This window comes from Argiope bruennichi, chromosome 6, assembly GCF_947563725.1.
Source record: "Argiope bruennichi chromosome 6, qqArgBrue1.1, whole genome shotgun sequence".
Lineage (NCBI taxonomy): Eukaryota > Metazoa > Arthropoda > Arachnida > Araneae > Araneidae > Argiope > Argiope bruennichi.
The window spans coordinates 134305107-134322003 of NC_079156.1; the positions used below are offsets into that span (position 1 = coordinate 134305107).

General features: G+C 31.9%; 1 protein-coding gene across 2 annotated transcripts; it reads left to right on the top strand.

Moving 5' to 3' along the window:
• Nucleotides 1–73: 73 nt before the first annotated feature.
• LOC129972380 (gastrula zinc finger protein XlCGF57.1-like) lies at nt 74–5322 on the top strand. 2 transcript variants are annotated; one of them, XM_056086504.1, is made up of 3 exons: nt 74–278; nt 1447–1541; nt 3272–5322. In XM_056086504.1, the coding sequence occupies exon 3, from the start codon at nt 3580–3582 to the stop codon at nt 4957–4959; it is 1380 nt and encodes a 459-aa protein (XP_055942479.1). In that variant the 5' UTR covers nt 74–278; nt 1447–1541; nt 3272–3579; the 3' UTR covers nt 4960–5322. The 2 variants fall into 2 exon arrangements, with proteins under 2 accessions (XP_055942479.1, XP_055942478.1); XM_056086503.1 differs by lacking the exon at nt 1447–1541.
• The last annotated feature ends 11575 nt before the right edge of the window (nt 5323–16897 follow it).

The following is a 16897-nucleotide window of genomic DNA, read 5'->3' on the forward strand; positions in this document are numbered from 1 at the left end:
ATTTTTTGGAATTGAGGAGTGTATGAAAGTTTAAAAACCGCTCACAAATCAAAACAAAAGCTATCCGGCATCGGTAAGCTACAGTTCTCTGTTTACTAATTGCAATTATCCTTCGACTTCAGAAATATTTCACAAACGGTAACAATACTCATACAGCTTCAATAAATTTGGGACTGAAAACGAGAAAAAATTGCCGCTGTTGCTATAAATCTCCAATTCTTTATTTCAAGTTTGTAGATATTTGATGACAATGAATTCTCTGATCACTACTTAAATAGGTGAATTTTGATTATCTTATTTTATAATTCTTCTTTTTGTCCTTTGAGAAACATTTGTGATTATATGATCAAACTAAATATATATTCCGATTTTAATATATTTCCGATATCTTTATACATGTATGAATATTGAATAATTGTATTGCTATTTGAATTATTATTATTATTATTATTTGGATTTTTCAATTATTATTCATCAACTGTTTAAAAATTTATTCTTTAAGTGAAATTTATTATTTAAGTTCTTTATTCTTAAGTTGAAACAGTGGTGAATTGCTTTGATAGGTTTGAGAAATGTAGACAAAAATAATAGTTCTTAACTAACATTTCAATCTTAATTACTATTGTTCATATATTAACACTGCATATACTGAGTTGAAAAATGTCTCCTGCTATTTAAGAATACATAGATATTAACAAATATATTTATTTGAGCTTAAAGAATTTACAAGAAAAGAGAATTTATTAAATTCTGTTTTGCATAGATTGGATTACCTAACAATTATCAACAATTTCACCAATATTTAAATGACCTGTGTAATCAGATATACTACTTCTCATTAAAGCTGCTTTCTCTTACTAATTTTAATACTCACATAAAATATTAATAAAATCTTAAATGTGTAATATAGTTTAATCATTGAAATTTAATCATTTCATAGTTTTAGCATAGTTATATTTAGCATAGTTATCCTATCTAAACTATTACAAATGAATGAACATTGCTTATGAATACCATTTTCCAATATGTGGTAGTTTTTACAATTCTGAATATTTGTCAGGTATTTGTAAAGTGAAATGTATACTGTGCAAGGTTTGTTTGTCATAATGAAAATTATTCCGAAAGAATTTTTAAAAGGTTTTTAATAGTAGGTATTTCAGGAGAAAACATCATAGCAGTCTTTATGATACAATCCAGTAATGTTTAATAAGATCATAAAATAAATATTTTTTCAGAATTGCTGCAAATGTAATATGATTTCTCATAAATCACATGTCTGGCAATTCACTAAAAATCACAGCATGATGACTTCATAAAAGATACAACATAAGAGCACATTAACTCCTTTTACAAACCAAAACCATGGATTTTACTTTTAGACTTGTTTGAAAACAATCATAACAATTAAATATGCACTTGCTGATTTTTTCCAAATTATTTTTCTAGAAATTTACTTTTGAACTAATGAATGAATGGAGAATTTTTGGTATCGCTAACTTCCTTGTCCATATCAACATTTCACTAGTTAGTAAATGCTGTTAGTAAGTGCTGTATTCATTAATCAATCTTATTTAATATATAAATTTTACATTAATTACATTATTATGTGCCTAAAGTTTTGTAACATTTTTTTGTTTTATTCTTTAATAGTGTTTCAAAAAAGAAAAAAAAATGCTAGTGTAATCGTGTAATTTCTATAATAATTTCTATGTAATCTTATAATTTCTAAAATAATTTTTCCATGCTTCTAAATTTCAAGCAACATCAATGTCATACTGTGAAAACAAGTTTAATATTAAATAAAATTATTACATGTATTGATTGAATTAGGATATTCAATCAATATATGTAATTTTTATTATACAATAAAATGAAAAGGAGTCGATTTATATCTTAAGAACTGTGGTCTGTTAGTATCTATTCCACAATAAACTGTTATGCCACACTCTTTATCCTACTACTAGATGCACATCTCACCCACATTGTTTGAGCAGAACTCTGCTGAATGATGCATTTAAAAATAATATTTCCAATGAAATATTATTAGCTTTTTTATGAAAGTAAACAAAAATAATAATTTGCATTAATTAATAGTAATGATTCCAGCTTTTCGTAATGTAATTTACTAAGTCTTACTTTGAGTTATCAGATTTTTTTTTCCAACTATTTTTACTTTCTTGTTTACTAAATATAAAGAAAGTATTAAAATCCTCGAAAAATTCGAATTCGAGATTTTGACGAATCTCCACGTTTTAAACCTACCTGAGTTCAAAAACATTTATGAAAAACGTCTTTTTGTCTGTGGCAAATATAACTAAAAAACTTTGAATTAGTTGAATGAAATTTATTTCACGGCCTTTACAACAAATTTGTAGACTTTATAAAATTTTGAGTATCAAGGTTACAAACTTCTAGGAGGATTCTCGGATTACAAACCCTCTGCGTTTCGGTCAAGCGTCAGGGGGCGTTTATTTCGTCAAAGTGTATACTGAAAACTTAGAGAATTAAATGATAGTCTATTTTGATGAGGTAGCCATCGAAAGTAGGCAAGTATTAAAAAGTTTAGAAACCTATTCTTTTATAAAGCGATATATAAACAATGCACTCGACAGAAATTCAATAAATGCTGGATATATCCCTCCGCCTGATAAACGTGTCAGGAAGTCATTTGCTCATTAATAAAAATAAAATAACCAATTAATGACTTAAAAGTTTATTTATATCTTTTTGTGCATTCTTTATTCATTTATTTTCATTCTGTTTTGTCTCTTTTCAAACTTCTATTCATCTATTTTGTGCATTCTATATCTTTCATCTATTTAATTAAATTTATAAAGAAAACAGATGAACCTGTCTCCTGATCGAACCATTGGTTCAATGTTGGTTTCATATGGAAGCTCTTAATCTATAGATATGCTGTGAAGCTTTGTCCGTCACCTTTTTCACGCTACATTTTTTTTAAAACAGAAATCGAAAAAAATAATAATAATGAAACTGCTTAATGCATTCCTTAAGGACAAATCTTGCGGCAGAGTTCACCAATCGAGGCCGTTATCCCAGTTTCGATAAAAAAATATGTTTCATATGAAAGCTTATGGAACCCTAGATGTATAAAAAAATTTTCTTTTCAAAACTGAAACATGCCCTTCTAATTATATTGTATCTGAGAATTAATTTTATTACTATTAAGTGTTGTAGTTTATTTTAGTCTTTTGATAAATTCAATAGTTACGAATATAAAATTGCATTAATTGTTGTTGTTGTTATTTAGATTTCGAATTTGCATTTTGGAGACCCTAGGTTAATTTTGAAGTGTGTCCTGTTTGCGAAAACAGATTCAGAGTCATCACATTTTCCACCATCAAGAGGACTAAGTTAAACCCTTCCAATATCTACACTTCTCTGCTGCAACATGCGATATATCTTGGATGGAATCTAGCATCGCTAAATAGAAAAGGATAATTTCTTCTGTAGATGTGCACTATATTGTATTATTATTTATTGCTGTTCTTCAGTATTTATTTGTGACTTAGGAATTGGGCATTTTTCTGAGCGAAAAAAAAAGACGGGTGGGGCATAATGGAGAAGCTTAATATATGCATAATGGAGAAGCTGGTGACCGATGAATTTTGTAGTCAAAAATTTGCGCACCAGCAAAATATGAAGACACGTTTGTTGTTTCATACAAAAGATAAACCATATACATGTGACATATGCAGTAAAGGTTTTACACATCAGTCTAATTTAAACACTCATTTACTGATACATTCCAAAGAAAAGCGGCTTGCATGCGACATCTGCAATAAATCATTCTATCGGCAACTTCATTTGTCATCACATTTACGGACGCATACAAAAGAGAAACCATTTGCCTGTGAGACTTGCAAAAAAGCATTTTCAGAGAAACAGACTTTAAAAAGACATTTAAAGACGCATACGAATGAGAGGCCATTTGTATGCGACATGTGTAACAGAGCCTTTTCTGAAAAGTGGTGTTTACGGGATCACTTACGGACGCATACGAAAACAAAATCGTTTGCATGCCACATTTGCAATCGGGCATTTTCTCATAATCTGATTTTAAAAAAACATTTACGTACTCATACGAATGAGAAACCTTACGCATGCGACATTTGTAATAAAACTTTTTCTCAGAAACCAAATTTAAAAACGCATTTACTGACTCATACAAAAGAGAAACCGTTTCCATGTGATATTTGTAATAAAGCATTTTCTCAATTACGAAGTTTAAAAGTGCATTTACTGACTCACACAAAAGAGAAACCATATACATGTGACATATGCAGCAAGGCCTTTACTCAGCATCATTATTTGAAAGTGCATTTACGGACCCATGTGGAACAAAGGCCATATACATGCGACGTTTGTAATAAAGCATTTTGTACAAAATCTCATTTAAAGAATCATTTAATGACTCATACGGAAAAAAAACAGTTTGTATGTGACATTTGCAATAAAGCATTTGCTGTGCAATATTATTTAAAGGCACATTTACGAACACATACCAATGAAAAACCGTTTGCTTGCGATATCTGCAATAAAGCATTTTCTCAGCAACCACATTTAATGTCACATTTACGGACACATACGAAAGAGAAACCGTTTGCATGCGATATTTGCTATAATGCATTTTCTGAGATTCAGGGTTTAAAAAAACATTTGCGGACACATACAAAGGAGAAACCGTATGCATGTGAAATGTGTAATAAAGCATTTTCACAGCGATCGAATTTAAACAAACACTTAAAAACGCATATGAAAAATAAACCTTATGTTTGTAATAAAACATTTTCTCTGAATGGGAGTTTGAAAACCCATTTATTGACTCATACAAAAGAGGAACCTTCCACTGCCGATGTTTCGGATAAAACTTATTTTCTGCAACAAAATCTAGACATTTTTACAGACACTAGCAAAACGAGAATAGTTTGCACATGACATGTATTGTAAAACATTTTTCTGATAATTCATGTTGACATGTGAGTGAAAAGCCATTGGTATGAGGCATTTGTAATGAAGCAATATCGCTTGGAATTCTTTTGAAAATGCTTTTGAGGCACATGCACAAAAAAATTATTCGCATACGACATACATAGTAAAAAATTTTCTTCTCCATCATCTGTAAAGACGCATATGCTGAAGTACTGTTGAAAGTGAAGAAATCCTATACCTGTGATATGTAGTAAACGTTTTGTCAATAAGAACATCTCAACAGATATTTACTGATGTATGTAAAAAAGATACAGAGTGTTCGTAACAAATGTAGTTTAAGACTTTTCAAAGTAATTTGTACAGAACTTTATATATATATTGAAATCTCCAATCGTAAATTGCAAATTATCATGTTAGATCATTATTTTTTTAAGCCATTGTTTGTGTTAATTAATTTAAGTTAGCCAGTTTAAACCGGCTTGAAATAATCATGTGTCTTCGAGATTACGCATGCGTCGATATTTCGAAAAAAGATTGGTTTATATATATATATATATATATATATATCTTAAAATTGTTCGAACTTCCAAAACTTTTTTTGCCAGCGAGAAAAATTGAAAAATCAAAGTTTAACAAAATTATATTATTATATTATATATATATATATATAAAGTCAGACAGGAGAATCGAGACATGGCGGACATTCGCCCCAAGTGTTAGCTTTTTGTTGGCGATAAATCGTCAAATGTGATGATCTTTTTTTTAATTTTCTAACTGCCCTAAAAGTGAAAAATTGATGCCTCAAAAGCAATAAATCGCCAATTTTCTGCCCTTGCATTTTGTGGTTTCATAAACCTCTTACTAAAACACTCAAAATAAACCTCAAATTCTCACGTGATAATAATTTATAAATCAATAAACTTCTCTTTTTTTGCCAAGTCACGTATTTCTATAAGTCAAATATCTCTAATTATTTGAGATATGAGATAATACAACTAGGGATTGCAATATTGAACCAAAAGTTCAATACCGGTATTCGGTATTTTTAGATCTTAATACCGGGATATCGGTTTTAATGCCGGTAGTAGAAATTTTAGAAAAAGGAAGAAAACATAGGAGTTTCTTTGTTTTATTTGCCTGTTTTATTAGAGAGTGTAAATATCACAAAAAATATTTTGTAACTTATAAAGTATATAAAGAATCACAAAAAAAGTAAAGGAACATCTTATTTATTTAAATCACAAAAAAGTGTAAATATCACTATTCAGTCTGTGGTACTATTACAAATTTTTGAAAGGCCATCTTAAAAACCATAATGCATCAGTTGTACTGTCATTAAGGCTGGAACGTAATTTTGTGCAAAAATTACCAGCTGTCCAAAACGCTCTTTCGGCATCTACGCTAGTTGGTGGTACTGTTAGCAATGCGCGATATACTTTTTCCAAGTATTTACCTCTAAATCCCTCATTTTCAAATAAATCGATTTTTCGTCGGATAGTTTTGGATATTTCTGCATTGTATTTTGGTTTCTTAATTTTTATTTATTTATTTAGAATCTCTCCGACATAATGCCTCAACAGTCAGTTTTATTGAAAGTAGAACCGATACAGTTCTGGCTATTAAGTCGAATGTACTATCTGAAAAATTAATTTGCAGGTTTAAGTCGATTATTGCTTTCTGGATTGGATTTCTCAGTGTCAAAAATCGTTCCATCATTAGGAATAAACGGTTCCAACGTGTTTTAGAATCTAATATTAACATATATTTTGTTTTATTTTCAGTTAGTATATATTTTTGTAATATGGTATTTTTTGTAGAGGAACGTTTAAATATCATGACAATTTTTCGAACTTTATAAATTATAGGAAGCAATTCTTGATGGGTTAATATTTCATCCTCATTAGCAATATCTTCTTCAACAATTACATTGTTATTATCTTCATTGTCAATATCACTCTTACTCTCTTCAAATTTGGAATCCGAAGTTTCTATATCCACACTATTTAAGTTCTGTTCTTTATTATATTTTTTTTGGTATAATACATCCATTATTCCTAATTGAATTCCATGAGCATAGCACAACTGCTGATTTGCATCAATCAACTTCCCAACTTTTTTTCATAACTGTTGCTCCATTCGTCGTTATGGATACAATATCTTCTTTCAGGGATAATCCATGTTTCCCTAATTTAGATTTAAGCACTTCACATTTTTCGGCTGGCATACTTTCCAAGACATGTGTAAGTCCTATATTCCAAATTTTTTTTCTGAATGAATATATATATTTAAATAGCATCTATTTCTTACACTTGTCCATTCATCAAATATAAGACTAAATTTTTCACCATTTATTTTTAATTGTATTAGCTCGTGTTTCCAAGAATTGCGAACACCATTACTGTAGTTTATAACAGTTCTTATAGTTTTTATCGATGTTGGTAGATTTTTCAAACCTCTGGCGGATAGTGATTTTCTTAATTCAGTAGAAGTGCAAAACACTCGAAATGGCAAATCATTTAATGCTGTCGTTTTAATTATAATTTCATACATATTATCTTCTTTTTCAAAATAATCTAAAATTCCTGATGGCTTGGCTTAGAAATTGTGTTTAAATTTGTATCTTCATCGCAATTCAATTCTTTCGTCTTTAACAAATTTGTATCATATTTCGTTTTTAAATGTGTATGGAGTCCGCTTGCACTTTCTCTGTTCAATTTAATAACTCATGAACATTTTTTTACATTGTGCCACCATATTCTTTTCATCATATAAATAATGAAACCAAACCGAAGTATTATCAACTAATTTTTTATGTACTTTAAAATTATTCTTATTCATCATTATGGGTTATTATTTATGAATATATCCTTTCCACTTTAATTTAAAGCATAAATTCTACGAGGGGTAACAGAAAATTAGAGAGATAATATTACGTTGTGACTGAAGGCCTTTATAATATTATGAGTGAATTATGTCTATCAAAATTTGAAGTTTTAAAATACTTTGATGAAGAAGCTATTAAAGTAGGAATTGCATAAAATTTTTTTATTATTAAAACGAACATTAAGATTGGCGAACCGGCTGGTCGCCAAAGGCGGCTAGTATATAATAAATTTGAAAAATATTTTGATCCCTAAAGTATGATATGCAAATACAATGTTAATAAAAAATTCGCCACTTTTGCCCCATGAATTTGTAAAGAGATGGCCAAGATGGAAAACTATGTATTTATAAAATGAGAATTAAATGCTTTGTTTACGGCAAAGTTTTAAGAGTTAATGCTTTAACGCGAAAAGAAATTTTGTTAAATCTGAATGCATCACAAAATGCAAACTTTTTTTTAGTTTGTTTTATTGGAACCATTAAAAATAAAAATTAAAAAAAAAAAAAATGCTGTAAATGATAATTTGTTTTTCTTGCCTTCTTTGAAACGTTTAAATGTATATTTATGTGATATTTTAAAGCAAGCTTATTAATATTAAAAAAATATATTATTTCTTTGCTATAAAAGATCTTGAATAAATCTGCAATGCCTTCCACCAAAATATGATAAACACACATACACACAAATCTTGTCTTATATATGTTTGTCTATATTGTAAATGAAAGTTTTTCTGTGTTATTTATGCTTTCTTAATTTATATTTTAAAATAAAATGAACTTTTGAAAGCATGCGAGTGGAATTCTCATATCAGATATGGCTAGTTAAATAATTCTGTATAGTAGTACTTAAAAAGATTAAAAAAAGTTGCCACGCGCCTTTAGAAAGGATAAAAGTTTTTTTTTTCATATATTAAGAACATATTGCGTTAAAACTACTTTTCAAAATTCAATATACAAGGTGGTTATAGTTAAAGTTACCCTGTTTAGACCTACGTAGTGTCCACTTTAGTGGAAGGATGTCGAAGAAACTTGATACTTAGGTTGTATGGATCATGGGGAACAGAAATCTGCAATAAAAAAAATTAGTTCAAATTTCAACCACCAGGTGAGAAGGCGGCGCATGAAAAACAAAAAACACAATTTGGAATTTAAAAACTTTATTTAATTCCAATATATGTTCAATGTGCATTCCATTTTCGTCAAGCACATGTTCAAAGCGTGTTATGGCTTGTTCAACAGTGGCACGAAGGGTTTCTCGATCAATTTCAGCAACATGACGTGTTATACTTGCTTTCAATTCATGCAGAGTCCGTATGCTTCATCCATAGACACGATCTTTTAGGAATCCCCACAACCAGAAATCACAGGGATTCAAGTCCGGAAAACGCGGAGGCCAGGTAGTTGTAAAACTTCTTGAAATTACCCGTTGATCTTCGAAACGGGCACGAAGCAATGCCGTCACTGGTCGAGCAGTGTGAGGTGGTGCACCATCTTGCATGAAGACAGTAGTCCTTAAACATTCTCGTTCTTGTAACACAAGAATGACTTGTTGCTGAAGAAGGTCGCGGTAACGTGCACCTGTAATTATGACAAATTATGCTGTTCTGATAAAACAACTAACAGTAAAGCTCTTCCTTTCTTCTCTAACCACATGGCGAAGAATGATTTTGCGGCAGTGAGTACTAGCTTTTTAAATTATTCTAAATTTACATAATTTTTATCGTACATGAAAACCGCCATCTATCGGTCGAAATTTGAACTAATTTTTTTAATGCAGTTTTCTTTTCCCCATGATCCATACTACCTAAATATCAAGTTTCTTAATTATAACTCAACTCTTATCAAGTTTCTTAATATCTTATATCAAGTTTCTTATAACTCTTATCAAGTTTTTTAATTATAACTCAAGAAAATTAACTTCATCTCGGGAAATTAGTAATAACTCAACAAAATTAATTTCATCTTGGGAAATTAATTAGTTAATAACTCATAGGATAATATTGATCATACCTCTTTGCTGGGACTGCTGTCACTCGAGACCAGTTATCCACAACAGAATTCTCATTCTTGGTATTTTCGCACCAAGTATCGTCATCATCTCCGATATCTCCACTAATGAATCACACATTTCAAATAATGAATCACTATACAATAGATGCATAGTCGTCTCTGGCTCGACGGACCAGGTTTTGGCCCACAATAGCTTAGTTTTTATAAAACTCATTCACATATAAATGAAACACAAACTCTCGAACTGTATCTCCATTGCTTTATTCTCAACACACATTAAAAAGTTATATCATTTCGCCACTTGGTGGCGCTACAAAATTAGTAGGCGGAACGTTCTGCTGACTTATTGGCGCCAACAATATATATATATAAACTGACGGAAAAAAAATCCCAACACCAAGAAAGACTTGTGTTAGTTAAATAAAATTTGGTAGGCGTGTATATACATATGAAAAATGACATCGATTCAAATTTTGCGCATAAGTGTGGCACTAGTAGCGTCATTCAGAACGTGCTAATCAGGATTGCTTTAAATGCGTGCTGTAAAGTTTGTGAGCATTATTTATCTTTGAAATTTCACTATTGAGTTGATGTTAGCCAAGAATGCCTTTAGGAAGACGAAAAACCCATAATCAACAGCTCACCCAGTTAGAATGAGGTCGTGTAATAGGGCTACGAGAAGGTGGATTTTCTTTCCGCGATACTGCAGAAAGACTTGACTGGAATGTATCCACTGTGCATGATTGTTTGGAGCAGTGGTCAAGGGATGATCATGCCTCAAGAAGATTAGGTTCCGGGTGGCCACGTGGCATTACTGAGAGGGAAGACCACTTTATTTGGCTGTGGCGTATCGTACTGCATCTGCGGCAGAAATTTGAGCTGCAGTTAGTACAACAATGACACAACGAACTGTTAGAAATCAGTTACTTCAAGGACAGCTCCAAGCCAGGTGCCCTGTAGCGTGCATTCCACACCACTGCTGTTTGCGACGTCAATGGTGTCAAGACAGAGCTCATTGGTGGACGGAGTGGAGATCTATTGTGTTTACAGTTCTGCCTTGGTGCCAGTGATGGTCATGTGTTGGTTAGAAGGAGGCTACGGGAACGTCTGCAATCAAACTGTCTGCGGCCTAAACACATTGGACCTACACCTGAAGTCATGGTCTGGGTAGCAATTTCCTGCTACAGCAGGAGCACTCTCATGATTATCCCAAACACACTGACTACGAATTTGTACGCCAGTCTAGTAATTTAACCTGTAGTGCTGCCATTCATGAACAGCATTCAAGGGGGAGTTTTCCAACAGGATAACGCTCACCCTCATACCGCTGTTGTTACGCAACGTGCTCTACAGAGTATCGACATGTGATCTTGGCCTGCGAGATCACCATATCTGTCTCAAATTGAGCACCTATGGGATATCATTGGACGACAACTCCAGCATCACCCACAGCCAGCACTGACCGTCCCAGTTTTGAGTGCACAAGTACAACAAGCATAGAATTCCATACCACAAAGTGACATTTGGCACCTTTATGACACAATGCATGCATGTTTGTAGACTTGTATTCAAAATTTTGGAAGTTACACCGGTCATTAATTAACAGCATTTCACATTTGAAATGCATTTTCTTGAGCTTAAATTAACCTGCGATCTTGAAAATTTAATCAATCAAATATGTTAACTAGACAAATGCATTGTCCAAGTTTCATTACTCTACAATAATTTTTTTTCTTGGTGTCGGGATTTATTTTTTTTTTTTCGTTAGTGTATGTTTTTTATTGATGCCAACTCCATTTCCGAACAAAAGTACCTCAGATTTTAATCAGTTTCTAAAAATTAATTTAACCCTATGAGCCCTGATCTCCCGATATCGCCCCGTACGACAGGGGCCTGAATCAGTCGCTTTGAGGAGGTTCAATGAAGTTAGATGAACGCTCGTCGAGAAATACTTTTCACTTTGTAAACTGATCTAAACGCCTGAGTTAGGCTCCTATCGAACGGGGCGGTCAGGGCTCATAGGGTTAAACACAATTTTTAATGATTACTTTTTAATTTATTATTTATTTATTTATTTTTGAAATATTAAACCATTTTATTATATGGTCACATCTATTATAAATGCGTTTTTCACACTATTAAAGTCGAATTCACTATTGCTTGTATTTTGTATTTTGCCACCTTTTTGAACCATTTGGTTCCTCAGGGATTTTAGTTGTATTTACTTCCACATAAATCCCTTATCTGCAAACTGAATATATATGATTCTCTCAAGAAAATATTCTTGCATTAAATTGAATAGAAAATGTTAAAGCTGGGTAAGTTTAATAGAATAACCCCTGTTCTTTTTATTGTGTACATGAACCATTCTAATAGAGTCAAATTACCTGACATCAAAGTGCGTAAAAAAGTATTATGCAGTTCACTTATCTACTGACTTCCGCTGTGTTGTAACTTCACATTTTATTAGTTTGTAAACTACTTTTGCATATTTTTTTCTCTTATTTTATAAACTACTCAGATATCAAACAAAACCAGTTTTCTTTTAATTTCAAAAGTGGGAGAAAAAAATCACGTTCTTTTAAAAGTACGTAAACTTTAAATTCTTTTACGAAAATTTACATTAGCGTTACTTAAATTTTAAAATTATTTAAATTCTGTTTTTAACAGCAGCTGATGTTAAGACGCGATATTAAATCAAGAAAGGTTTTCAGGCGTTAAATCAATCAAGTTTTAAGTATCATGGAATAGAGATCCTTTCAGATTGCCTTCACAGAAAATTATTAAATTAAAAATTTAATCTCTTAAAGTTGCTTGTACCAATTGCTTGTACCAGGAATTTTACATAATCCATCCCCATATGCAAATGTCCTTGTTCGTACATGACAGCAGCGCCAGTATTTCTTCTATCTACAACTTTTGACACTAATTTTTTTTTTCCAACTGAATTCATCTTTGCATAATTTCCACGGTCTGCATATGAAATGTGATTTCATTCCGTTTATTCGTTTTAGCTGTAAATGCCGCCAAACAGGGAAAGTTATTTTATAGCCACCCTGTACATTCTATAATCAGTAATACATTAAAATAAAAAAAAAATCATTCCAATTATTTTTAACTAAAAATGTTCGATGTGTGAAACTTTCATAACATATCAAACAACACCATAAAAAGAAATCACATTAGGTAAGATTCAGGAATCTTGGCGTCCATGGGACGAAGGGCAAATCAGTGTGTCTGCTCGACCAATCCAGCGTTGTGGAAATCTCCTCATTTAAATGAGTTTCAAATGTTCCCCCAACTCCAACGGGATGAGACCTCATCTTATTGAAAGATAAAATATATACTACCTCACATAGGTGTGAAAATAAACACATATCCAGATAACTGCCACCTGTTGAGCGATGTTAAAAACAAAATTTCGGACGTTCGTTTAATATTTTCTAAAAATTGTATTCCAGTTTTTTTTTTTTTTTTTTTTCCCAATACCGTTTGTTTTTAAACTAACAAACCACTGCTTTAAGTGCATTTGAAAATTCTATTAGTTATAAGTATTTATATTTTATTAAAGATATTAGGCGTTAATTGTTAATAGTTCCCCGCATTTCTTTCTTTCTTAAAGAGATATTTTGACGCCTATGTTTGTTTAACAATCATATTTTTAAGTCGAAGTTTGTCGACCTCTAGGTACTTCGTTATCAATCAAATGTTGGAAATTTGCACATGCATCATATTCCTCAATAAGAAATTCGAAAAATAATGCTGTAGCATTAGTGATCTAATGTTTGTGAAACATGTGCTTCCAGTAAATTAGTAATGTAACGTTTCCTCTTTTTTCCTTCTCATGATAATTGGCATTCCGTCCAAATGTAACGGCACCCGTTTTCTTACACAAAGTACATATGGACCGCCAAATGTTGACCCTTTTCATTAGTAGAATCATTTTGTTTGATCATTTGTTATATTCAGGTGATGAGACGCAAATGTGTGTCTCTTCGTTTTAAATAGATCCATCATGTCTTCAAGGGAGAAGAACGTCAAGACATCCAGAATCTAAACTTTTTCACTTATGAAGAGACTCCTCAAATCATCAAGAAACGGTCAATCACCAGCAACCGTTTCCGTTAAGCGTCAAACCCAGGTGGACTTTAGCCGATGTTAGTTGCGAATTGTTATAATTAACATGTGTTCCAGAGGGGTCAGCTACAAAGTTGGATCCTTAAAAGACACTCCAACCATGTAGTGAAGACCATTGAGGAAGCATTATTGAGCAGCAATTGGGTGATAGGGAACTCAAATTCACAAGTGAGAAAATCGGAAGCGAATATCTGAAGAAAATAAAATGCGGGATTTATTTTTAGTTTGTTTCGAGAGAGACGAGAAGAGAGGAGAGGAGAGGAGAGAAAGGCTTTGAGTTGGAATTCGGAGAAACGTCAGAGTCTGGAGAAGTTGTTCCTGACTTTTGAGAAGCTCCGTGTTATTCAGGTTTTTGTGTTAGGGTCCACCCGATAAAGATCGGTGGATCTCTGGAGCGGCCTTGAAGTAGCCATTTAGAGCTAAGAGCCTGTTAGCGTTTTTTTTTTTTTTTTTTGTGACTTATTCTCCTATTTAACCGAGGAACTATTTCGTAATTAAACTTTCAACTTTATGTGATTTTTGTAAACTACATTAACCTATATGAAAGCAAGATTTTTTTTTGTACATATATAAGGTTGTGAATAAAAGAATAGTTTTATTACGTTAATCTTTTATTTGATAGGTCAGGATCACGATATTACAGTTTTCACAAAACAAGTCTATTGAGGACTTTTAACTGGCAATCGCAGTTCGCATGTAAACACAAAAGGAACTATGATGGCATAGAAGTATTACACGTTGCAGCCAACAACTGGAATGAATCACAATGTTTTAAAGACTTACACAACAGTTTTAACACAACATTCTCTTTTCCAATTAAACTATATTGATCAATTTCACCTCCATGCATATGCGCATGCATATGCGCAGGTATATTTTCACAGGTGTTTCTCGAGTTCCCCCCCCCCTTTTTTTTTCTTCCTATTACTGACTGATTTTCAACTAACCAGAGATTGCAGCAACACTTCTTAGAAAGCGGGAAAAGAGATCAGAAGTCAGAAACTTTAATTTCTTACAATTACCAATTTCAGCAGGTTACCACAAATCAAATACAATTTAATTCTAGCACTAATTCGTGATAAATTTAAAAATGTAGTGATTTCTCTACTTACTATATAAAACCAGGAAGACATCAGCGAAGTTCGCCATTAAAGGCTTTAAATAATAGTGTTTTTTAACATTAGATTTACGGATTATTAGATTGGTTGTATACTTACTTTTAATAAACAAGTTATTTTAAGGAGTACAGTAAATTGAGATTTTTGATACATAAATCTTAATTCTTTTTAATTTTAACATAAAAACTATTATTTAACAAGATTTTGCAGTCTATATAACACTGCGATGCAAATAACAGTCGATACAGGAATCGACATGCATATTCGTGTTCATACACATAAAATTTGCGAAAATAGTGTGCGTCAATTAACACTACTTGAATATAGGCATGTACTTGCATATTTTATATATTGTGCACCTTAGTTGCGCTACTAGAAAGAACTCTAGATTATACAATGTCAAGTTTGTCAAGGTATTATAGTGATTTTTAGAGCAAAAATTTCAAAAATGTATGCTGTTGTTGCATATGGCACTTGTCCTAGACAAGCCAGCTGACGAAGTCAGCGAATTTTAGCCGAGTTATAGCGACTCTTGTTTCAGTAGCACCGTCTAGAGCCAAGAATATGTCTTAGCTACTCCTGCGCCACAGTCCTTTTAACGGGGCGGACATCATTCATACATTTCATTTACTCTACCACAGTTCGTAATTTAGACCTGAATCAGAAAAAGATTATCTCTGATTCAGTGCCCTATTGGCATTGTCTCGACTTGGAGACTTTGTGACTACGATAGATTTATGCGCGGCCCAGCTACCATGTACACGGAGAGTGTTAGGCCGACGGTGTTCGAACTCACAACCCAATGGATGCGAATCCAACGTTCTACCAACCAGGATATTCCGAACCCCAATCCTGGAAAAAAAAATGCTTGCGTAATGAACCCTTCAATGAAAGAGAAGTTGACTATATAAAAATATTAGAAATATTCGGACTTTGGAATAAAACTAATTTAAATAAACAAATAACAATAACAATATTTCGAATATTTGTATCTTTTTCATATATATTTAACATTAGAGCTTCTTTTTTTTCCAGCCGTAAATCTAACATTAAACAAAATTAATATATCAAATGAACCAATATTATTATTTTATCAGTAGTACCTTCATTAATCTGTTTATTTTCAAAAATAATTAATTGTTTAGAGGGTTAAACAACTGGCAACCAGAATGACGACAGGTGACCCTCAATGGCATATCTAGAGGTCAAGAGCTTTTCTATGAAGACAAAATTATCAGAACTGAACCAACGGTTAAAGGTTGGGCCACTGGTTCCCTTTATTAATTTAAATATATAGATAATTAAATAAAATTTAAAAGAATTCATAAAAAGAGATAAATAAATGTTCGAGTCATTTATTGATTAGTTTATTTTTACTAATAGGCAAATAACTCACTCATACGTTTATTAGGGAAAATTGCTGCAGTATTTATTGAAATTCCGACGAATGCATTGTTTATAAATCGCTTTCTTAAAAGAATACGTTTCTGACCTTTTTAAATACTTGACTACATTCGAAGGCAATCTCATCAAAACAGTCTACCATTTAATCCCCTGTGTTTGCAAATTGCACTTTCAGTCAGTTCAGATTAACCAAACTTGAACTCAAACATTTCATTTTTGATATCTATATCCACTACAAAATTGGATTTGATTATAGCATTTTTTACATTTTCGAAAGGAAGACAAACTGCTTGTGAAGATTTTAATTTTTATCTCGAAATTCCGATCCATTGTAAAATTTGTTTTTAATAATTCGACTTGGTGAACTTACCAATCCAATGTCAAACAATTCT

Excerpts from the sequence above, each read along its gene's own strand:
- LOC129972380 (XM_056086504.1), top strand. The coding sequence starts at position 3,580 with ATGGAGAAGCTTAATATATGCATAATGGAGAAGCTGGTGACCGATGAA.